Below are 25,148 nucleotides of genomic sequence, written 5' to 3'. Positions count from 1 at the left end.
AATTAATATATTTTCACAAATCTGTTGTCTAGGTCTCTTCTAGAATCTAGGATTGAAGTTAGTTTTTATTGGCAGTCATGCTTAATTATTTGGAATATGATCTGTCTGGATAGAAATTACCATATGAAATTATTTTTGTAAATTGACATAGTTTAGAATGGTAAGTATAATTTTTCAGTATATTTACCATATTCAGTATATTTAAATAGATAATTATATCAGTAAATTTGCAATCTAGAGTTTTTCTGATTTTTAAAAAAATCAGATAACAGTAAATAGATACCAACATTAAGCTACTAAACTACTGATTTTCTTTTCTAGAATTCAGCATACAATTGAAATAAAATGTCAACCTCCTGGAGTGATCGGTTACAGAATGCAGCGGATATGCCTGCTAACATGGATAAGCATGCCCTGAAAAAGTATCGGCGAGAAGCCTATCATCGGTAAGTATTTTGTCTGTTTAATCCTCAAAACAGCTCTGTAAAGTAGGCACATATTGTCCTCATTTTACAGATGATGAAATTAATGTGTAGAGAAGTTAGGCAATTTACATAGATTATAAGGCCAGTTTATGGTTCAAACCTAGTCTAGAGTCTAGATTTTTAAGCGCTAGTACACCATACTGCTGCTGCTGTGTTTTAATATATCTACTAATAAAAGTCCTTAACTGAAGAAAGTCTTCAGCTGCTGGAGAATTGTACCTTAGTTAACATTTTTTTAATTTCTTTAAGAGAGAGAGAGAGGGAGAGAGAGGGAACACGCAGGAGGGAACATGCAGGAGAGGGCAAGAAAGGGAGACACAGAATCTGAAGCAGGCTCCAGGCTCCAAGCTGTCAGCACAGAGCAGGACGCAGGGCTAAAACCCATGAACCGTGAGATCATGACCTGAGCTGAACTCTGATGCTCAACTGACTGCCTGAGCCACCCAGGCGCTCTGTACCTTAGTTAATAAGAGTGAAATTCTTGGGGTGCCTGGGTGGCTTAGTAACCAACTAAGAGCCTCCGACTTTGGCTCAGATCATGATCTCACAGTGAGTTCGAGCCCTGCATTGGGCTCTCTGCTTTCAGTGTGGAGCCCACTTTGGATTCTCTGTCCCCCTCTCTGCCCCTTTTCTGCTTGTGTGCATGCTCTCTCTGTCTCAAAAGTAAGTAAAAACATTTAAAAATAAGAATGAAATTCTTATTTGACATTTGCTACAAACTGATTATAGTTTTTAAATAGATTTTTTGAAATTGTCTCTCCTGGCTACTGTGTATTAGATTGAATGTGGTAATGCTGAGTATTAGCAACATTTATTATCTTAAGACTAATATTTTCTCTAAATCCTTTTAAAAATCCTTTAAAAGTTTAAAATGTAAATATTTTTATATGCCACTTTTAATGGAGTCAATTAAGTGGCTGTCTCTCCCTAAACCTTCAGTAGCCAAAATATGTAGAAGTACTGCGTTTAGAAATCGTTTGTTTTTAGACAGAAATTAGAAGTTTACATTTTCCATAAATTAATAGGATACAAAGTCCTGGTCCCTACTAGAACTATCTGGCTTCCCATCTTGGGTAAGCAAGGTATAAGTAGAAAGAAATGCTGGTGTACTGGTAGTGCTAAAAAGTTGTATGGGAACTCCAGGAACCGACAACAACTCATAATTACTCATTTGTTTCTAGGTTGGAGGAAAGAGGAAATATACAGGTGTTTTACACTTGTTCAGTTATTTGCTTAGTGTTTATGCTGCATACATTTGGTTATGATGTAACATGTTTGTCAGTAGAAACAGGGGTTAGAATTGTGCAATGAAGAGAGATCATCGAGTAAACATCACATGTCCTAATTGTATGTAGTATGTCATATATAGCCTGAGTGCTTCTGACTCATTTAGAATGATATTTCCTGTAAGATTGTAGATTGGCTCTGCACCCTATAGTCTTCATATAGTAGAGTACAATCTGAAATAATAGAAACAGGAGAAAAACATCTTCAAGGATTTGAATTTTTAGATCACTTAAAACATTTTTTTCCTTTTTATTGTGGTAAAGCATACACATCATATAGTTTACGTCTTCACTGTTTTAAGCATATGGTTCGGTGGTTTTAAGTACATTCATACTGTTGTGCAGCCATCACCAGTATCCATCCCTCTAACTTCATTTTGTAAAATTGATACTATACTTATTAAACAATAACTCCCCTTTCCTCCTCCAGCCCCTGGCAATCACCATTATACTGTCTGTCTTTATATAATTTTGATAACTCCAAGTATTCATATAAGTACAATCATACAGTATGTCTTTTTGTGACAGACTTATTTCAGTTAGCGTAGTGTTCTCAAGGTTTATCCATCTTGTCGTATATTGCAGATTTTCCTTTTAATGTAGAATTTGGGTTCTTGAATTTTTGCAAGTATTTGCTTTTGTTAATTAAAAATTTTTAATAGAAATCATTTAAAAGGAATTTATTTTAGTTTTCTAGTTAAATAAGTTTGTAGAATATTCTGTTTCTAGGGTTTTTTATTAAAGACATTTATTGGAGTTGGTAATTTATCACTGGTTGAATTAGGTAGACTCTGATGATCATTTATCATAAACTATACACTGTGATGCTTTAGAATTCCCTTTTTAGAAGAAGCTAAATATTTTTAGTTAAGTAAATAGACATCTAACTTCTGGCTTTTTTTCTTGCTAATATTAGTCTTAAAAATGATGGTCATGAGTCATTTTTAAGAAACTGGCCTTCAGAATGTATGACTATTGTACGTCTTTCATTTCCTTATTATGGTTATTGAGTCTTCTAGGCTGAAGATAATTATCAAGCCAAACCCTTCATTGGAATAGTTTTGCTCTATGGTCAGAAGATAGGCTGAGTTGCTCAGATGTTACAGTGGCTTGAAGGAGGCAAGTTAGACAACTACCTCTTAGGTAGTTCCTTGTTTAACACTGAGAATCTGATAGTGATCAGTATAGATCACAATTTGTATCTATCAAATCCAAGAATGGAACAATTAGATTTTGCATCTTCTCTCGACGTTGACTGTGCCCAGGGTGCTGAAATCAGGTATTTGTTTCTTTCCTTTTAAATTTTGATGATTATAGCACAGAAGAATTTCTGTAAGTAAGTTGGTTCTTTATGAATATAGCTTATGAATTCAGCAGTGGTTTTATCATGTTGAACTGAGGTCTGATAAACAATTGGGCCTGTGAATTTTTGGTTAAGCAGTCTTTTGCCTTATTTTAAAAGACCTTGTAATCACTTTGTCTTTAAGTTCTTTATATTTTTCCAAAATGATTTTTTAAATTGAAATTTAGGCCTCCAAAGCCATTCCAGTGCTTATTTAAACCTCTCTAATTTCTTCTCTACTCAGAGTTAAATTATTATATATGTTTAAGGAGTAAAAAGGTATTTGTGTACCTATATAAAATTATTTTGTAGTATTTGTAGCTTGGCACACTGGTAGAATTAGAAGTGTTTATGATTTTTTTTAACTGCAAGTTAAAAACCAGTATCAGGTTTTATACAGAGGGAGACTGCCATGTTGATAAATTTTAATTTCTTTCTCACTTAACCACTTAGTACATATCACATGAATGTCATTCAGTGTTTTAGTTGTATCGTTGATTAAGCTGAATTAACCTGTCATTTTAGTATGGGTTTTAATAGTCAAATGGACAAGTTGATAAGATTTCAATAGCCATCTTATGAATTGAAAATCACATGGAAGAGATAGGTCCTCAGAAATGTCAAGCAGCTGTGTTCCTTAAATAATATACAGATGGCATATATCTTGTCAGAATAAGAAGAGTGAGGTCGAGTTATCAGAACTGTGTTAAATTTTTTTTGTTAGTATATCATTCTAATGCTTTGAATAGTGTTTCATATTCCTAGGGAATGGCAGATAAGGATTCAGGAGCTGGGAAGGGTTTTTTTCACCCTATTTTTTTGCCTAAAATATTAGCTCTGAAGAATCCCATTCAACAATAAAAAAGAATGAACTATCAATACACACAACTTTGCTGTATCAAGAAAATTATGCTGAGTTAATAAAGCCAATCTCAAAAGTTTGCCTAGTACATGATTCCATCTCTATAACATTCGTGAAATGACAAAATTATGGAGATTAAGAACAGTAGTGTTGCAAGGACTTAGGGATTGGGGTAAGTGAAGGGAGGTGAGCATAGCTGTAAAAAAATAACACAGGGAATCCTTATGATTGGAACTGTTTTGTGTCTTGACTTCAGTGATGATTACATGAAGCTACATACACATGAATGCATGTAAAGCTGGTGAAATCTGGATAAAGTTGGTGAATTGTATCGATATCAGTTCCCTGGTTGTGATATTGTACTGTATTTATACAGGATCTTCTCCTTGATGGAAACTAGGTGAACGATATAGAGGAATCTTTCCGTGTTATTTCTTGCTACTGTATATGAATCTAGAATTATCTCCGCGTGAAAAGTTTAAAAAATTTCAGTGACTTACCTTTTTTTTTCTTACATCATAGGTATTCCTGGTCTCTTCTAAATATAAGTTCTCTTCATAATGTGTGGTGATCCTACTTTATGGAATACAGATTCTCTAAACTTTATTGTTCAAAAAAAGATACTGGATCCTAAAACATTTTCAGTTTGTTTCTCTGCTTCCATTCCCTTTATGCTTCTTCCAAAAACCTACCTAAAAGTAAAATAGAAAAGTGGTGGTGGCAGTGGCAAGGAAGAGAGAGAATAAGAGATAGCAGATCTAAGGGGCACCTGGGTGGCTCGATTGGTTAAGCGTCCGACTTCGGCTCAGGTCACGATCTCACGGTCCGTGGGTTCGAGCCCCGCGTCGGGCTCTGTGCTGACAGCTCAGAGCCTGGAGCCTGTTTCAGATTCTGTGTCTCCCTCTCTCTGTGACCCTCTCCCGTTCATGCTCTGTCTCTCTCTGTCTCAAAAATAAATAAACATTAAAAAAAAAATTAAAAAAAAAAAAAGAGAGATAGCAGATCTTTGATTTAATGAAATCCATAGAAAGAAACTCCGTTTGAAGACATGTTACTCATATTTAGATAGCATATTTCACCTTCAAGGACTCTTGTGTATGACTTCTTTTATTCAAAGTAATGTTTGAGAGATAGATTCATCTATATTTTTGTGTGTATCAGTAATTTGTTCTTTTTTATTATTATTCTGCCTTCCATTGTTATCAGTATACCACAGTTTGTTCATCTATTTTCTGTTTATGGACCTTAGAGCTTTTTGGTTTTTAGCTATTAAGTATAAGGCTGCTGCGGACTGAGAAAATATTTGTAAATCACGCATCTGTTAAAGATTTCTTTCCAGAATATATAAAGAACTTAAAAATTCAACCCAATGAGGAAATGGGCAAAAGACTGATTCTTCACTACCGAGGATATATGGATGGCATAAAAACAAAATAACCATTAGCTCTAACAGTTTGTTTGTTTTGTGGATTTTTTGGTGATTCTACATATAAGATCATGTCATCTGCAAATAAGGATAGATTTACTTCTTTTCCAATTTGGAGGCCTTTTTTCTTGCCTAATTTTGGCTATCATGTCCAGTACAGCGCTGTACAGGACTAGTAAGAGTAAACATCCCTTTTCTTTTGCCTCACCTTAGGAAGAAATCTTGCAATCTTTCATCATTTAGTATGATGTTAGCTGCAGGTTTATCATAGCTGTCCTTTAATCAGGTTATGAAAATTCCTTTTTATTCCTAGTTTGAAATTCCTTTCTAGTTCTAGTTTGTTGAATGTATTTATCATGAAAGGGTGTTGGATTTTGTCACATGCTTTTTTGTGTCTATTGAAATGATCATGTGGTTTTTGTACTTAGTTGGATTTGGTTTGCTAGTATTTTGTTGAGGATTTTTTTTTTTTTTTTTATCTACATAGGGATATTGTTCTATATTTTCTTTTTCCTGGCTTAGGTATTGAGATGTACTACTGGCTCAACTCTGATGGAAAAATTTGAGAAAGATTGGTGTTAATTTTTATTGGAACATTTGATAGAGTTCACCAGGGAAGCTATAAATTTTCAGCTTTGTTGGACGATTTTTTATTTTTACTTTAAACAGTATTTATTGATACTCACTTTATGAAATACATACAAGGTCATGAATATAACCGGTTTATACAACCAAAAAAGATTTTGCAAATTCTCTTTCTTAAATTGAAAAACACAAGAACTATGTCAATATTTGGATATACCAGCATCCATATTCAGCATCAGGACAATGTGAATAACTTAATGTTCACATCTCCTTCTTCTCCCATACTTCCTCTGTCACCCCTCCCCTCCAACTTGCTTAAATACAAAAGGCTTCCATCTATCTGAAGTAGCCAGGGCTACTTGTGTCTGTACACTGTTTAGCCCAGGACTGAGGTTGCCTGTGCTGTTGGAAGATTTTTTTTTTTTTTATTACTGACTTAATTTCTTTACTTATTATTGGTTTATTCAGATTTTCTATTTCTTCTTGAGTCAGTGTTGGTAGTTTGTGTGTTTCTAGGTATTTGTCTATTTCATCTCTTTTACCTGTTATGTTGGCATACAATTGTTTATAGTATTCTCTTCTATTTGTTTTTATTTCTTTAAGGTCAGTAGTAATGTGTCTGCTTTCATTTATGACTTTAGTAATTTGATTCTTTTTTTCTTCATTCTAGCTAAATGTTGTTATATTGTTGAAACCAACCTTTGGTTTCATTTACTTTTCTCCAGTGTTTTTCTGTTTTGTTTTATTTCTGCTCTGATCTTTATCGTTTGCTTCCTTCTGCTTGTTTTTTGAGTATAATTTGCTCTTCCTTTTTGAATTTCTTAAGGTAGAAGCTTGGGTCATTGCTTTGAAATGTTTTCTCTCTTTTAATAAATGCGTTGTAAAGCTATAAATTTACCTCTCAGTACAGCTTTCACTGTATCCCCTAAATTTTGATATGTTGTGTGTTTTTGAGTGATCTCTGAAGTATTTTCTATGTTCTCTTATGATTTCTTTTTGACACATCAGTTATTCAGGAATGTGTTGTTGAATTTCCACGTATTTGTGAATGTCCCACAAACTTTTTGCTATTGATTTGCACCTCATTCTTATATAATCTTCTATATGTACTTGACAAGAAAGCATGTTCTGCTTGTTTTGGGTGGAGTATTCTAGAGATGTCTACCTTTATTTGTCAAAATTATTTTCACTGAGTACACACATTCTTACATATATTTTTGAAATCATGAGTTTGCACTATTCTAATTCCAGTTTTTCCCAATAAGGTTCTTTCTTGTTTACTTTCTTTTTTTTTTTTTTTTTTTTTTAATTTTAGTTTTAAGTAATCTCTACACCCAGCAGAGGGCTTGGGCCTGCAACTGTGAGATCAGGAGTTAGACGCTCTACTGACTGAGCCACCCAGGTGCCCCCTTGTTTACTTTGATTTCATGAAAATATCTGTTGTTCTGTAAAGAGAACCCTGAATCTTCACAACATCAACATCTTTACTCATTTGCTCATTCTAATAATACATCTAGAATAGTTTCATAATTGATTTGCTCATACCATAACAAACAAACTTTTAAAAAGTTCAGAATTTGGGGCGCCTCGGTGGCTTAGTCAGTTAAGTGTCTGACTCTTGATTTCAGCTCACAGTTTGTGAGTTTGAGCCCCACATTGGGCTCTGCACTGTCAGTGTGGAGCCTGCTTGTGATTTGCTCTGTCTCCCTCTCTCTCTACCCCTCCTGCTTGCTCTCTCTCACACTGTCTCAAAATAAATAAATAAACTTTAAAAAAATTTTTTAAATAAAAAAAATAAAAAGTTCAGAATTTGTTGCATTACTTTTGCTTTCTTACTCTACCCTGCCAGTGACTAATAGTATGTAATCAGATGCCTGTTTTTTTTAAGTTATTTGGATTAGTTCTTTTTTGCTCTTTTGCTATACACTATGGTTAGGGTAGTTGTATGCAGTGAAATTAGGTTCATTTGTTTACTTTTTACTTGTATTTTTTTCTTCTTTCCATTCTTACTGATTTAATTGTATTATTTATCATTTAATATATAACGTTACATAATGCATCCTGTTTCATAACATCATATGTTATTCAATATACTAGTACTGAGCTTAAGTTAAAGTTACACAAAAGGCATATCAGAAGTGCCAGTCTCATATATATTCCTCCTCAATAACTTTGGATATATTTTCTTTCTTTTTTTAAAAATATTTATTTATTTTTGACAGAGAGAGAGAGACAGCATGAGCGGGGGAGGGGCAGAGAGAGAGGGAGACACAGAATCTGAAACAGGCTCCAGGCTCTGAGCTGTCAGCACAGAGCCTGATGCAGGGCTCAAACTCACAACCTGCGAGATCATGACCTGAGCCGAAGTCAGATGCTTAACTGACTGAGCCACCCAGGCGCCCCTATTCATTTATTTTTAAACTTTTATTTTTGAAAGAGAGAGAAAGAGAGAGTGCCAGAGAGGGAGGGGCAGAGAGAGAGGGAGACACAGAATCTGAAGCAGGCTCCAGGCTCTGAGCTGTCAACACAGAGCCCAATGCGGGCTTGAACCCACAAACCGTGAGATCATGACCTGAGCTGAAGTCGGATGCTTAACTGACTGAGCCACCCAAGTGCCCCCCAAATTTTAATCTCTTAATTATTTTTTTAACAGTGTTTAAAATTATTTAGGTGATAGACAAGTAAATTCTTTTTTGTTTTTAATGTTTGCTTATTTTTGAGGAGAGAGAGAGCACAGGGAAGGGGCAGAGAGAGAGAGGGAGACAGAGGATCCAAGTAGGCTCTGAGCTGTCAGCTCAGAGCCCAGTTGGGGGCTCGAACTCATGAACCGTGAGATCATGACTTGAACCAAAGTCAGACACTTAACCTACTTGGCAACCCAGATGCCCCTAAGTAAATTCCTTTTTTTTTTTTTTTTTTAATGTTTGTTTATTTTTGAGAGAGAGAAAGAGTGGAAGTGGGGGAGGGCAGAGAGAAAAACAGTATCCAAAGCAGGCTCCAGTCTCTGTGCTGTCAGCACAAGTAAATTCTTATTGTACAATATTCAGGAGTACAGAAATGCAGTGTGGAATATGAAAGTTCCCCTTCACTTTCCCTTTCATCCTCACACCTCTTTCTCACAGGTGAACACCATTAGTAGTTTGGAGATGATCTTTGTAGTCCCTTTTCAATACGTTTAGAATACATGCATATGTGTGCATTAAATTTTTTTTTTTTTTAACATTTATTCATTATTGAGAGACAGAGAGAGAGAGCACAAGCATGGGAAGGGCAGAGAGAGGGGGAGACAGAATCTGAAACAGGCTCCAGGCTCTGAGCTGTCAGGACAGAGCCTGACTCAGGGCTCAAACTCACAAACCGTGGGATCATGACCTGAGCCAAAGTCCGACGCTTAAACTGACTGAGCCACCCAGGTGCCCCTGCATATGTGTGCTTTAATATGAACCTAGTCATTTATAGATTCTGGCCTTTTCATTCCTGATAATACTAGTCCAGGCTCTGGTCCTCATTGTCCTGGATTACTACAGTAACCCCAATAGATCTCTTTGCCTTGTTCTCTTCAAATCCATTTTTTTTTTTTTTTGGTTGTTTTGTTTGTTTCCTAAATTCCACATAAGAGTGAAGTCATACGGTATTTGTCTTTCTAAGACTTGTTTACTTTGCTTAGCATTATACTCTCTAGCTCTATACTCTCTATACACTATACTGTCTAGCTCCATGTCGTTGCATACAGCAAGATTTCAATCTTTTTTCATAGCTGAAAATCTATTTTTAAAATCAAATTATCACTCTGATTAAAACCTTCAGTGGCATCACATCCTCTGTGCAATGGGATAAATTCTAAACCCCTTAACATAACATTTGAGGTCCTGTAAGACTGACTCTTTTCTTTTCACTTTCATTTTGAGCAGTTCCCTGCCTCAAACTTTATTCCATTAATTCTGAGTTGAGTCTAGGGTTGTTGTTTTTTTTTCTACACATCCTAATGTCTGTTAAGTTGCTTTTCATTCTTAGTTCCTCTTCTTTTGAAATGTTCTCCACTTACTCTTTTAGCCTGATTAACACCTGCTAATCTAATCCTTTTATCATGGTGATTAAGAGGCTGGACCTTAGGTTAGCATTTTGCATTATTACGTTTAATTTCTTTAGAATCGCAGTATTTAACTCCTTTTTTTTTTTTTAAACGTTTATTTATTTTTGAGACCGAGAGAGCATGAACAGGGAGGGGCAGAGAGAGAGGGAGACACAGAATCTGAAGCAGGGTCCAGGCTCTGAGCTGTCAGCACAGAGCCCGATGCAGGGCTCGAACTCACGGACCATGAGATCCTGACCTGAGCCGAAGTCAGACGCTCAACCGACTGAGCCCCCCAGGCGCCCCCACAGTATTTAACTTCTATAGTCTTGTTTTGTCATCTGTGAAATTGGAATAATATATACCTCAGAGTTATTTGAGATTAAATGAGATAATATAAAGTGCTTAGCACAGTATCTGTTTAAAAAACAAGAACTTGGGCATTTTGTCTTTTCAGAAAGACTCAGGCAAGAGACTATAGATGCATCTCTCTGTTGTGCATATCTCTAACACTGTAGTTACACACTGCTTTTAAGCTTTGTGAGTGGGTCTCCTCCCAGTTAGACTTTGAACTCCTTAAAATCAAGGGCTGCCATGTTTATCTTTGTATTATGGGTACCAGGCACATAGAGATTCAATAATATTTCTTGACTATCCATATGAAGTTTGAAAGAGCTAATCCTGTTCAAACAGTGCAGTATCATTTGCACAGGAAGCACATGTAAGTGTGTATACCCTTTGTCCAAGTGAGAATTTTTGTTTTCCCTTTCTCTGCAAGTAGTAAAGGCTTAAACTTAGTAATTACATTTATTTCCACCACACTGAGCTGTGATGCCACAAACTGAAAATCCAGGGAAGCCAGGGGAAATTGGCAGTCTTAAGGATTAGATCATTTTTCCCTATTCAGTTTGTGTTCCTGTATTTATGGAATTTGGTTTGAGGATGGTCGGTGGAAGTTCTTTATATTCATGTACAATTTGAAAATTGGATTAAAAAAATATTTCTCAAGAGATATTTTGGTGAGATAATGCTTGACAAGCTACCCAGTTGCTTTACTGTACCCCAACACTCGAAGTTTTTTGAGTGCTTACAAATGACGATAACCCTACCAGATGTTATCTGTCTTCTATAGGTAAAAAATCTGAGGCTTAGCATATATAACTTACTCAAGGTTCCAGAGCAGGAAAGTGGAGAAACTAGAATTTAAACCTAGTTGCTCCAGTGCTCATTCTTCTTCCATTACACCATACTGCTTTTCTAAATAAACTGAAAACAATTTTAGTTTGAATTTATAGCATTTAATAGTGCTTTTATTAAAAAAATTTATTCAAGTATACTTAACATACAGTGTTATTTTAGTTTCAGGTATAGTGCTTTTAGTTACTGGTGACTAAACATTTTAATGACTAATAGAAACCTTTATAGTAAGATATTTAGGTAATATTTAAAGAGGTAATTTTTTTTAAGTTGTAATTCATGTAGTATTTCTTGAAGGTATGTATATTTTATTTTCAATTTGAATCACCAGTAGAAGGATTTACTTGACATCTCAGTTTTCTTAGACTTTCACACACTTGTTTATTTCTCCCCTTGTTGCATAATCCCCATGCATTATATTTGGTCAGGAGGAAGGAAATTTGCAGATGTTTGTCTTTTAAACTTCGACTTGCTCTGAAATTTGTAATTAACCTCTAGAATGTTCTGAATTTATCCCCCATATGCCAAAGATCTGTAAATTTCTTTCCACATGAGCTGAAATTTTCAGGTGATGGAGTAAAATATTTGTGAACACAGATGTTTTCCTTAAAAGCGGTTAATGATCAGGAAAAAAAGACCTCAGTGGAAATACTTTATATTCCTTCTGTAATATGATTGGCATATAAATACTTCCTTCCTCTGTAGTTCACATTGTTCATTTTCTAAGGGAGGAAATAACTAAATTGAGAATTAAGACATAGTATTATTTATCCTATTGATTTTTTTTTTTTTTTTCTCCCAGAGAAAACTAAAAATGATTTGGACTGACTAAGGCCACTCCATTCTGTGAAACTCATTGTTTGCTTACTATTGGCAGGCCTCATTAGGGGGTAAATTTGCTTTTTCTGTGTGTTTGCCTCTAATGATTCCTGTCTCTTAGGGGAACTTGTCATTTTCCTAACCTGGCCAGTCTTAAACAATTCAGACTATTAGTTATTTTTTCTGCCCTCCAATTTTTTCCTATTATTCTTAGGTTTTCAAGTATTTAAAGCTGAGGCTATTGGTCGCTGAGATATTGCCTGTTAGGGTTCGGCATTGTGCCCGAATTTGTTGGGCCTCTCAGGGCCAGAGTTCTCTGTGCTTTAACAAATGAGCTACAGTTCTCAAAAGATCATTGAAGCTTGTTTGTTGATCCTGTATTCTCATCCAGAGGAAGTAGATCTTTGAGAATGTCTAAGGAAGGGTAAGTGAGTTTATTATTCTTTCTCCTTCATTTTTCTCAGTGAAAAAAATGTTCTAGTCATCTGTGAATTGGAAGATTAATAAGCAGTGTTACCAGCCGGACAGAGAAGGTAGAGGGAGAGATTGAAAGAAATTTAGCTGAAAGCTTACGTTGTTAATGCTTCACATATACTCTACTATAAAGTTTTACTATTGCTATTTTGAAAGACAGCGTTGAGGATGGATACTCTCCATAGGAATTTAGTGAGCTTTAAGCACGCTGTTTACTCTGTGGTTAACTGATTTTGTTTTTCTGCGGCAAGTGTTTATGAAAACTGGAAATAAATAGGGGTGTCTTTCCAAAGAATTTTATATAGACATGAGTGAAGTTTAAAAGCTCAAAGGCATTTTCAAATAATTTGTGCCTGTGGAAAATGTTGTCAAAGATTCAGTGAAAGGCGGCTTGTGATTTTGTTTCTTTCTGGGAAGTGTAGACAAAAAGTAATTTTGAATAGAATCCCCTATGCCTTTTTACTTTGCAATATAAAATAGTTCCATGTTAGGGTTTTCACTGTTTTTATATTATTGTTTCTTAAGCCTCAGAGTTTGAATTGCTACTGCTATTCTTTTTGTCACTACTATAATAGGTGACATGTAAGTTAATGATTGCATACTAATTATTTTACTCCTAACCTTCAAGCGTAACTAGACCTAGTTAATTTCAGAGACATTCTCTGGTTAAGTAGGACGCAGATCACAAAAAAAATTTTTTTAATACAGTAAATTTTAATTTTGATTTTCTGGAAGCTCTTAATTCTTTTTCTAGTTCTTTGTTCTATTAGAAATTTTGAATACTTTCAGGGCTCCATGTTTACAGTTTTTAAAAAATCTAATCATGTGTTGATTTTGAGCAAACTAAAATTGGCCCACTTTACTGTAATTTGAAATCTCATTAGAGAACAACCATGGGCATAATAATTCTGTATTATTTTTAGAACTCTCATGACATCACTAGATTTGAAGTTTCTTTAAATGTGAAAATTAGAAAGGACTGCCTCTTTAGGGTTAGTATGTTTTCTTTCTAGTATCAGCTATACCTGCAGTTGTTAAACAATTTTTATGATAAAGATGATCACAGATGCTGGTAATATTGGCCAGTCTTGTACACATGATTGTTTATAAAGCTGGTTTGTAGATTTAAAAACAGTATTTTTAGGGGCACCTAGGTTGCTCAGTCAGTTAAGCATCCAGCTCTTGATTTCAGCTCGGGTCATGATCTTACAGTTCGTGAGTTCACGCTGCACAGCGAGCTCTGCACTGACAGCATGGAGCTTGCTTGGGATTCTGTCTTTTCCCTACCTGTCTCTGCCCCTCCCCCACTCTCTTTCTCTAAACAGATAAACATTAAAAAATCAGTTAAAAAAAGAACTATATTTCTAGGTGCAGCCAAAATTCTTAGAAAGTAATTAGTATTAATTTTCTCCCTAAAGTGTGTGTTAGAATTAGTTAGAAAGAAATCTATATAAACCAAATGACACCATAAGGGTTGAGATATTCTTTTAGGTTTATTTCTAGGAGCCCCTGGGGCAATTTCCATGCTGTATGAATAGGTAATGAGCAAGTTCATTTTTTTAAATTATTTTTTAACATTTATTTTTTAAAGACAGAGTACTAGTGGGGGAGGGGCAGAGAGAGAGAGAGAGAGAGAGAGAGAGAGACACAGAATCTGAAGCAGCCTCCAGGCTCTGAGCTGTGAGCACAGAGCCCGACACAGGGCTCGAACACATGAACTGTGAGATCATGACCTGAGCCAAAGCTGGGCGCTTAACCGACTGAGCCACCCAGGCACCCCTCACTTTTTTTTTTTTTTTTGAAGATTAGCTTTTATAGTTGCTTGCTTATTTATTTATTTATTTATTTGTTAATTAATTAATTAAAAGTAAGCTCTACCCCCAATGTGGGGCTTGAACTCATGATGCTGAACCATACTCTACCGACTAAGCTAGCTAGGCTCCCCTGAGCAAGTTCATTTGAAATGTATGGATAATATAAATGAAATCAGAGTTTATTCTCCTTTGCTGTTTTTAGAAATAAATGGATAAATTTTGTATTTTGGTATGAAAAGAATTCTAATATTCACAGTTTGTATATGTGTAATATTTAGACATAGATATCATTTGATATCTGTGAAATATTTTCCTAATGGTAATAGGAAAAGATTGTTATTAAGTTAAATCACCAAAAATTATACTTGAGCCTTATGTAAACCTGTGATATTGGAGACACTGTGGTATTAGTGTAAGAATAGTCATATATAGATCATGAAACCTAATAGGGACTTCATAGACCCTCACATACATAGTCAATTGATTTTTAACAGTGAGGCAAAGATAATTCAATGATTGGAATAACTGAACATTCATTCAGAAAAAAAGAGTCTTGACCTTTACCTCAAACCGTATATAAAAAATAACACAAAATGGATCTAGACCTAAATATAGAAGTAAAAAGTAAAGTGTAGGTGAAAATCTTCGTGATCTTGAATTAGCTAAAAATTTCTTGGAGAAAATACATAAAAACATGAAAATCAAAATTGTTCAATTGGGTTTCGTGAAAATTAAAAAAAAACCCACAAAACTCTGCTATTTAAAAGACACCATTAAGAAAATGAAAAGGCGGGGCGCCTGGGTGGCTCAATTGGTTAAGCGTCCGACTTCAACTCCGGTCATGATCTCGTGGTTTGTGAGTTTGAGCCCTGCATTGGGCTCTGTGCTGACAGCTCGGAGCCTGGAGCCTGCTTTGTATTTTGTGTCTCCTCTTCTCTCTGCCTGCCCCTCCCATGCTCATGTTTTGTCTCTCTGTCTCTCAATAATAAATAAACATTAAAATTTAAAAAAAAAAACATGAAAAGGCAAGCCACAGACTGGGAGAAGATATTCTCAATACATATATATCTAATAAAGGACTTATGACCAAAATATATGAAGAATTCTCACAACACAACAATTAAGACAAACCCAGTTTAAAAATGGGCAAAAGATTTGAATAGATGTTCCACACAGAAAAAGAAATGGCCAATAGGCACTTGAAAAGATGCTCTACAGCATTAGTCATTAGGGAAATATGAATTAAAAAAACACAATGGGATACCATTGCAGACCCACTAGAATGACTAAAATTAAAAACACTGTAGGGGCGTCTGGGTGACTCAGTCGGTTAAGTGTCCTCAGGTCATGATCTCACTGTTTGGGAGTTTGAGCCCCGCGTGGGGCTCTGTGCTGACAGCTCAGAGATTGGAGCCCGCTTTGTATTCTGTGTCTCCTTTCTCTGCCCCTCCCCTGCTCATGCTCTGTCTCTCCCTCGGTCTTAAAATAAATAATCATTAAAAAAAAAAAACAAAACCCAAATACTGACAATATGGAGCACCTGGAACTCTTATGCCTTGCTGATGAGAATACAAAAGAGAAAAACGTTTGGGCAATGCCTTTTAAAGTTAAACATGACCGGGGTGCCTGGGTGGCTCAGTTGGTTGAGTGTCTGACTTCAACTCAGATCATGATCTCACAGTTTGTGAGTTTGAGCCCCACAAGGGGCTCACTGCTGTCAGTGCAGAGACCACTTTAAATCCTCTGCCTCCCTCTCTCTCTGCCTCCATTCATCCTTTCTCTCTCAAAAATGAATAAACATTAAATAAAAAAAAAAAAACAACCCACAACTATTATGTTAAACATACCTAGTAATTCCACTTATAGGTATTTACCCTAGAGAAATGAAAGCATATCTCCCACACAGATTTGTATGTGAGTGTTTATAGCAACATTATTTATAATAGTAAAAAACTGGGAACTGCCCAAAGTATCTAGTAACTTAATGGATAGACAAATTGTGGTATATCCATAATATGGAATATTGCTCAGGAATAGAATAACTAATTTTGATACATGTAACAACATGAATGAGTATCAGAAATGTGCTAAGAAAAAAGAGGCCAGGCACAAACTATAGCTTATTTGATTCCATTTATATGAAAACTGTAGTGACAGAAAGTATAGATCAGTGGTAGCTTGAGGCAGAAGTCGGGGTGATATTGCAAAAAGACATGAGGGAGGGGTGTCTCGCTGGCTTGTTGGTCAAGCATGCAAGTGTTGATCTTGGGGTTTTGAGTTCAAGCCCCACGTTGGGTATAGAGATTACTTTAAAAATAAAATCTTTTAAAAAAGGGAGACTTGAAAGACCATTTGGGGTTGATTATGGTAGTTGTTACATAAGTGTGTATGATTGCCAGAATGCACCAAACTTTAAAATGGGTGAATTTTATGTTGAGTAAATGATACCTCAATAAAGTTGGTGGGGGATGAGACTTGAGAAGCTCCTCAACTTGCTTATTTAAAATTTTGTGAATAAAAAGGTTATTATTTATTCTTCTTTACGGGAATGTACTTGGGGGAATACAGATGATTTAGGATGTGTTATGCAGGAAAAATGCACTCTCCTAGTGTCATGATTGCTTCCTGATCCTTTAGAGTTGTTGGATCCTCTAGAGTAACTAGAGTTACTAGTGCTGCTTTCTATTAGGTAAGAGGTCAAAATGAGTTTTATCATTTGCTTTTATTTTAACTTCTAGATTTTGACCTCTCTTTTCCATTATAGCACAGTGAGTACAATTGTTAAGTTTGCCTAATAACATTGGATAATCATACTTTCTTCTTACTTTTATTCTGCAAAATTTAACCTTTGTATTTTGCTCCATTTTATAAATTATTCTCCATACATTGGTCTTTGCTTTAAAAATTTGTGGAGAAAAAAATGAAAAAGAATTTAGAGGAAAATATGAAAAAAAGGATTGGAAAAATTTGTATTTATTTAGACTGAGGTTCTAGAACAGTAAATTTATATTCAGAAGTACTGATATTTTCTCTGGTGTCTCTCTTAATTTGTATATTCTTCATTTGCTAGTCTTCTCTTTTATTCCCCGCCATCTGCTCTCATTACTGCAGTTCCTTCATTTCGGAAAGAAGGTGAAAGGAATTTTAATGTCTCTTCCTTAAAGAGAATCTCCTTAAAGTGTGCTTTGAAAGCTTTACTGGTCATAGTATGACCAGTAAGTACTCTTAGTATTTTATACACATTTTTTTCACATCTAAACATCTCTGAAATTGGGCTGCATCTAGCAATGTACCACCTAGAATTAAGTTGAGTTCTTCCAGATGATTTCATTTCTTTCAGTCACCTAAGGGCAATATTAACCATCCTAGCAATGTAAATGTGGACCACAAACTTACTGCATGACTGTTCAAATTCTCAAAGGGAGGTTTTCCCCCCTGCCTTTAGACTGTGTCAGGGCTGAGATGTACAAATTTTCTTGTGTGTTTCTTCAGTGCTGTAGATTTATTTCTTCTTTTTCTTCATATTATGGGTATAGCTCTCTGGTATTGTAGCTTTATGAGGCTCTAACTTTTCTTGGGCATCCCTTCCACCCACCCCCACACCCTGCTTTTAGTGGCATATAATATGGGTGAGTTTTACAACTGATGGCCTCTTAAATTTTAATCATCTTTAATTTTGCTCTGTGCATGCCACCATAGTCACTTCTTTTCCCTGGAACATTTTTTTATTGAGTATTTGAATAAGAAAAGTGAATATTTAAAAAAACTTTTTAAAATGTTCTATTTATTTTTGAGAGAGAGAGAGAGAGACAGAGTACTAGCAAGGGAAGGGCAGAGGGATAGGGAGACACAGAATCCAGAGCAGGCTCCAGGTTATGAGCTGTCAGTACAGAGCCCTATGTGGGGCTTGAACTCTTGAACTGTGAGATCATGACCTGAGCCAGAGTTGGATGCTTAACCGACTGAGCCACCCAGGCGCCCCTTGTTGTTAATACTTTTTTTTTTTTAATTTTTTCAAATGTTTATTTATTCTTGAGAGACCGAGTGTCAGCTGGGGAGGGCAGAGAGAGAGGGGGAGACAGATCTGAAGCAGGCTCCAGGCCCTGAGCTGTCAGCACACAGACCGATGCAGGGCTCAAACTCATGAACTGCAAGATCATGACCTGAGCTGAAGTCGGTTGCTTAACCGACTGAGCCACCCAGGCGTCCTTGTTGTTCATACTTTTAAATCACAGGGTGCTGTTCTTCTGGCATAAAGTGATAAGTAAAGTGTATCCCTCCTTAGGGTGTTCCTTAGAGAAAATATTCAGATAAATTAGTAGATTAATGGCTGAAGTTTATGAAAACAAAAACTAATATTACTTAAATGATCTTTGCTTTTTTAAAATCTAGTCCCCAATTTTTCTGTTGTGTCTGTATAGGAGTGGTATTTGAATATCAATTTTTAGGACTCCATTTCATAAATTAGAAAGTTCTTACCTATATATATATATATTATATCACCAGGCATACTTTTTATTGAAGGATAGAGACAAAGACAGGTCTTGGCATTATGTTTTTTAAATAACAGCTTTATAGAAATATAGTTCACATACCATTCAATTCACCCTTTTAAAGCGTACAGTTCAGTGGTTTTAGGATAGTCAGAGTTGTGCGACCAATACCACTGTCTAATTTTAGAACACTTTTATTACCCCCAAAAGAAACCCAGTTCTCAGTTAAATATTGTCTCTATTCTTTACAGGGCCCTGTGCTAGGTTTTGGGAAGTTAGTAAATCCTGGCCACAAAGGTTATAATCTAGTGAATAAGAGAACTACCCATATATTTTATATATGTGACAAAATATACTACATGCCAAAATAATATTTGAATATTCAAACCTCTTACATGGATTACAACTTTATAATCTCTTTCACTAAGTACAAAAGTAATCTGAGACCCAGAAACATCACTGTCAGATAGTTCTGTGGCATAGCCGGAATAGTTTCTTGAAGAAATCACTTGAGATTGTTGCATCTTGAAAAATTAGAGATAACTGAGGAGGACATTTCAGGTATAGGGAACAGCATAAACAAAGCCTCAGGGCACCTTTAGGAAATAGCAAGTAGTTCATTTTGATTATTAGAGCAAAAGCTGCATGATGTGGATCAACGTGAGATAAAAGTGATTTTGGAAAGATGGTAAAAAGCTTTGAACTCCTGGAACATACAGAAACATGTGTTAGTTTGGGTAGGTAGGGAGGAATGTCTAAAGGTTATTAATATTAAGTAGGAAAGCAACATGGGCTTTAGGAGTTTGAGCTTTAGGACAGTGCTTCCTAAATTATCAGTGATGAGGGACCAGGTTTTTTTTTGTTTTAATTCCAATCTTGTCAAAGTATACGTTTATAAAATATAATAAAAATGAATTACTAGGAAAATGAGGAGATGTGTAAGTTTACTTTTTTTTTTAATGTATGTTTTTTGAGAGAGAGCGTGAGATTTCTAACCGACTGAGCCACCCAGGCACCCTCCCCTACATTTTTTATTATTACATTCAACAAATGTAAAATTTTCACATTTGCTATAAAAGTTTCTAAATACTTGCGATTTCTGTATGTGTCATGTCATGGGTTAGTAACGACTATTCACAGGCCAGCATTCGTCTGTAGATTACATACCACTCTTTGGGTAACACTACTTGAAAGCAGTCAATCTGGCCATTACTGTGCAGGCAGAGCAATTCATAGGTGATTGCTAAGAGTTAATGAGTTAATAAGGACCTGGACAAATTGTTAGCAGTATGAAATGGATGATCTGGATTCCATAGACATTTGAAAATTTAAATTAAGGCACATGAGATAATATGGATTTGAGGGAGAGGAAAGAGTAAAAAGATATTAACTAGATTTTAGGCTTGAGTGGTAAAATGAGAATGCCAAAAGCAGAAATAGAAACTAATTTGGGAAGAAAGACACTAAATTAGATTTTCAGCAGAAATCCACACTGTAGCATATTTTTATTAAGTAAACATACACACATAGTCACTCACAGAGAGACATTGTTTGGTTCATAATCTAAATTTGCACTCTCAAAAAAGCACTTGTAACTTCTTTTCTTTGATTGCAACAGACTTTGAGTATATGATTACACAAACCCATAACCAAAATATACCCAAGGTTTTGTACTTGTATCTTTAGTCTCATTTGTTGTTGCAGTAACTGTTGTTGGGCCCTTGGCCAGGAAATTGTGACTCGTAGGTGGGGGGAGGAGCTAGGGATAAAGTTCACCATCGCCAAAGAAACTCTATTCCAAATGGATTTGTGCAGGGCAACAGTGATATCCAATGACAAGTTAAATTAGACACAGAAGAGTTTTCTCCAACACTGTCTCAGAAGATACGTGTTGTTAGAGGGACTTGATTCAGACCAGAACAGTCTTTTTGAAGTTAGGTTCAAGTTACACAAAAATAAATTGTACTAGGGACTTGAAGAAGAATTTTGTTATGTGACTTCAAGAACTAATTGACTCATAGTTTCACACATTGCAGAACGGCAACCAGTGACAGATGAGGTAATGCTGCTTTGAATTATGAGTTAAATCTCAAAACCACTAAGAGTTTGCTATTTACAAAATTCCAAATTTAGTAAATTGCATGTTCACGTTCCTTAACCATGAGGATATTAGATCTCTGTTCTTAAAGCAATTAGTCTTATTTCTTATGGTTAATATCTATATTTACTTGGATAGAATTTCTTTAAGTTTTATGCCTTATTGTAGTGGAATATGATGATAAAAGCTGTTATTTGTGTTTCTGTTGAAATCTGTGCCTGGTTTTATAGTGCTCCTATGTGTTCTTTCCTAAAGATCATTTCTCTTGTTAATGCTCAAATCTGTATCTTGCAAATGCCTTACTATGTAGGAATTTCTGCCTCATAATTGCATTGTAAGGTTGGATGCTTAGGTCAGTCACGCTTTCTAGAATGGAGAGTTTGTGTTTTATTTAAAGCAAGCTTTGGAAAGTTAATTTCACAACTGTATTCACATTCTTGAAGTGGAGCTCTACAGTGGAGTGTGTTCCACTGGTTAATAATTTAGAAAAGTGACACAAGTAAAGTGACATTGGCAAAGATAGAGTCAAGGTCCTGGGACCAATAGAAATTTTTGAGTTCTCTAAGCAGGTATTATCTTTTTGTTATAAATATATGGTGGGACAGTGACCCAGTCTTTTAACTGATACAATACCTAATACTTTGTTTGGTTACAGTAATAAAGAATAGTGATTAGTTTGAGGCCAAGAGATTGTTTCTCTTGAAGACTGTATCCTGGAGACATGATATTTCTGGCTGTAGGCTGCCTCTCTTCTGAAGTCAGTGCATACTTTGAGCATTTGGTTGTTTATGATCTTTGTAAATCTTAGCATATATATTATTATAGTTTTCTTTGATCCACCTGTTCCCTTTTGTCATTATAACTTTACTTAATACACTTTAGATATTTGCACATGAATTAGATTTAATTCCCTATTGCCTTTTCCTCCCATGTTTTTATAGCATAAGTTAGGGAAAGAAGAGATGAAAATCTATGTGAAGTTTTTCTTTTGTTTCATAATAGAAATGAGAAGGGGAGACAGAAGTGATGGTTTCTTTCTTAAATTCAGGAATTGTTTCTGTGAATGAGGTTACTTATTTTGAATGAAAAAGGAAAGATAAAAGGGGTATTTGGTGGAAGATCTTCATAGGACATCTTATTTCCTAAGATTAGGCATCTAAAAAGTCTTTTCTCACTCAGGCTACTCCCTCAAGAACAGCTTTGGGAATATGTCACATAGTGGTACCAGCCTTGTACCAGGCTTTCAACAAATGTGCTGATTGAATAAAGTGACAAGTTAATCAAAGAGGAAAGAGTGCAATTTGATGGATATTTAGCAGTGATTATTTTGGCAAAACAATAGATTTTAATATTCCCAATATATGTGATTCCAAGAGTTTGTATGGATAATCCTTAAGGGGCATTATGATCTTCGTATCCTTAAAAAAATGTGATGAGGAGTACAGGCTTAATTTTTCTTCTGACCAAGAAAGAAACTGTGGTAAGCTATTTTGCTGGGTCTGTTGGTAGTTTCTTTCTACATTTAGCACTGATTGAACGATATTAGCAAAGTCTGGGTTTTTCCCTGTGATTTTAGCTCTGTCTGAAACCGGCTCACATCATTCTTCTATCAGAAACAAAGCTGTTTCTTTTATTATGTGTCCCAACGTATATCCCTCCTGGGTTGTATCACAAGGAAGAATAATCTTCCCAGTCCGTTCCTGCCTGAATTCCCATAGAATATTTTAGGCATGTCAGCTGTTTGGGCTCTGATCAAGGATTTGATGCAGTTGGCCTCTGGCCTGAACGGAGAGTGTGTTTGAAAAGCTTAAGCTTCAGTGGCAACATTTGGTTTCCAGAGTTAGAATCATTACTTTGTGTCTTCTCCCTCTTGTGCTGCCTTCAGAAGGATTTATGTAACTGGGAAAAGGTGATGATAAAGTAGATGCTTTTATTAGTAAAAGCAGGGTGACATTTGATGAAGTGGTGGAAGGGTCTTGGTGATATATTTGTGGTTATGGGGGTGTTTAAAAAATTTGGATGGGGGGCGCCTGGGTGGCTCGGTCGGTTAAGCGTCCGACTAAGGCTCAGGTCATGATCTCACGGTCCGTGGGTTCGAGCCCCGCGTCGGGCTCTGTGCTGACAGCTCAGAGCCTGGAGCCTGTTTCAGATTCTGTGTCTCCCTCTCTCTGTGACCCTCCCCCGTTCATGCTCTGTCTCTCTCTGTCTCAAAAATAAATAAACGTTAAAAAAAAAAATTAAAAAAATTTGGATGGGTGTCATTTATCTTGTAGTTCCTTGTATCTTTCAGCTACCCACTAGTCGTCTGTCCCCCTCCTATCCATAAGAAAGGACCTATATTAAGGCAACTTAAAATAGGAAGCCAGAGCACCAAACAGGTCTAATTAAGGGAAAAGAAGCCCCAAGAAAAGGGAAAAAAAAAATACGTATCTGCAGAGGAAGCCAAAAATGCAAAGGACTAGTTTTAGATATACATCATGTGCAAAGAACATTTTTACAATAATTTAGGGTAAGAGATGAATTATTAATAGGCCTGATAGGTACTTTTTATATAAAACATGGTTCACCATTGGTCAGTGGCAAAACTAATATACAGCACTCAGTATTACCTAGATTCTAAACAATGACTTTCATATACAACTCATCTGTACTTAGTAGATAAAGTAGTTAAAGCATAATTGATGTACATAATCCCATTAGAGAAATAGAGTGTTAATCTACAGTGTTACAGAGATAAGGAGCTAAATACCAATACTGGCATTAATTCTCAGGATTTAGTTCTCAGGAACTAAGGGTTTTATAGAGCTGCATTTAGAATTCATATATATACGTTCTGAGATGAGAGGAAAAGTTCTCTGTTAAAATTTAAAATAGTAATATATGAGTTGCTGAAGAGTAAAAAAAAAATCATGGGGTACATGGGTGGCTCAGTTTGTTAAGTGTATGACTCTTGGTTTCGGCTCAGGTCATGATCTCACAGTTTCGTGGGTTTGAGCCCTGCATCGGGCTCTGTGCTGGCAGTATGGAGTCTGCTTGGGATTCTCTCTCTCTCCCTCTCTTTCTGTCCCTCTCCCACTCACGCTGCCTCTGTCTCTCTCAAAATAAATAAACTTAAAAAAAATTTTTAATTCAAAATATCACTGCCTAAAATTGGTTCCCAAACTCTTCAGTATCCCATCAGTTAAAATGCAGAACATTCATCCCTTCCTGTACTCTTGTCCTTACTTATATATAGTAGAAAACATACGTAAATTCAACATTTTTAAGTGATGAAGTATCAGTAGAAGATCTAGTATCTTCTTTTTGTGCCCAGTGGAGTCTTTTGTATCCCCTGGTACAGTCTCTCCTCTTGGGAGATTATTGACCTATACGTCATTAATAGGGGAGCCCAGACCAGGCATCTTTATTTTTATCAATTTTTCTAGGTGATTTGTAGCATTCTTATTTCTCACAGTTACTTATAAAATGAAGGCAAAGAAAAGGTTTGATAATAAGAGGCTATCAAGCTGGGGATCAGATGGAAAGGATTTTTTTATTTTCAGAAATGATTAGAACTTACCCCAGAATATCATCATGGTGATTGATGATTTACCATGCTATTACAGTTTTTTCCCTGTGTCTTCAAAAATGATTTCTGAAATTTGAAACTGATTATTTCATTTCCTCAAAATCTGTAATTTGTCCTTGTCTGCCCAATAAAGTCCATACTTTAACGTGGCATACAGAATCTTCGTGATTTTGATTCCTAACCTTTTAGCTTTTTTTTTTTTTTAATATTTATTTAGTTATTTTGAGGTAGAGAGCAAGAGCGGGGGAAGGGCAAAGGGAGAGGGAGAATCCCAAGCTGGTTCCACAGGGTCAGCCTAGAGCCCAATGCGTGGCTCAGTCTCATCAACCACGAGATCTTGACCTGAGCCTAAATCAAGAATCTGATGCTTAACCTGCTGATCCACCTAGGTACCTCTAGTTTCATAGCTTTTATTGCCCTTTCCCTCCTACCCCTGACCTTCTGGAAAACCTCCTTTTGCAAAAACAAACGGAAAAGCAAAACCAAAGCAAACTCCCTCAACTCCAGCCACTGTAAATGTTTTTATAGTTCACTATAAACCTTGTCCTGGCCTGATTAATCTGCCTGGATTGCCTTTCTTGCTTTGTCCAAATGGAAAACTTCTACTGATTGCTTAAGATTCAGCTC

General features: G+C 35.8%; 1 protein-coding gene across 5 annotated transcripts in view; it reads left to right on the top strand.

Moving 5' to 3' along the window:
* The window catches only part of NT5C2 (5'-nucleotidase, cytosolic II), a 102,879-nt gene that overhangs the window by 26,428 nt on the left and 51,303 nt on the right, over positions 1-25,148 (top strand). For all 5 annotated transcript variants that reach the window (XM_049645662.1, XM_049645663.1, XM_049645661.1 and 2 more), the window contains one exon: positions 322-446. In XM_049645662.1, coding sequence (XP_049501619.1) covers positions 346-446 — 101 coding nt within the window. In that variant the 5' untranslated portion in view covers positions 322-345. The remainder of the gene's footprint in view (positions 1-321; positions 447-25,148) is intronic.

This window comes from Panthera uncia, chromosome D2 (genome assembly GCF_023721935.1).
Source record: "Panthera uncia isolate 11264 chromosome D2, Puncia_PCG_1.0, whole genome shotgun sequence".
Lineage (NCBI taxonomy): Eukaryota > Metazoa > Chordata > Mammalia > Carnivora > Felidae > Panthera > Panthera uncia.
Note: the sequence above shows the minus strand (reverse complement) of the source record. Positions and strands in the feature narration are given on the sequence as shown.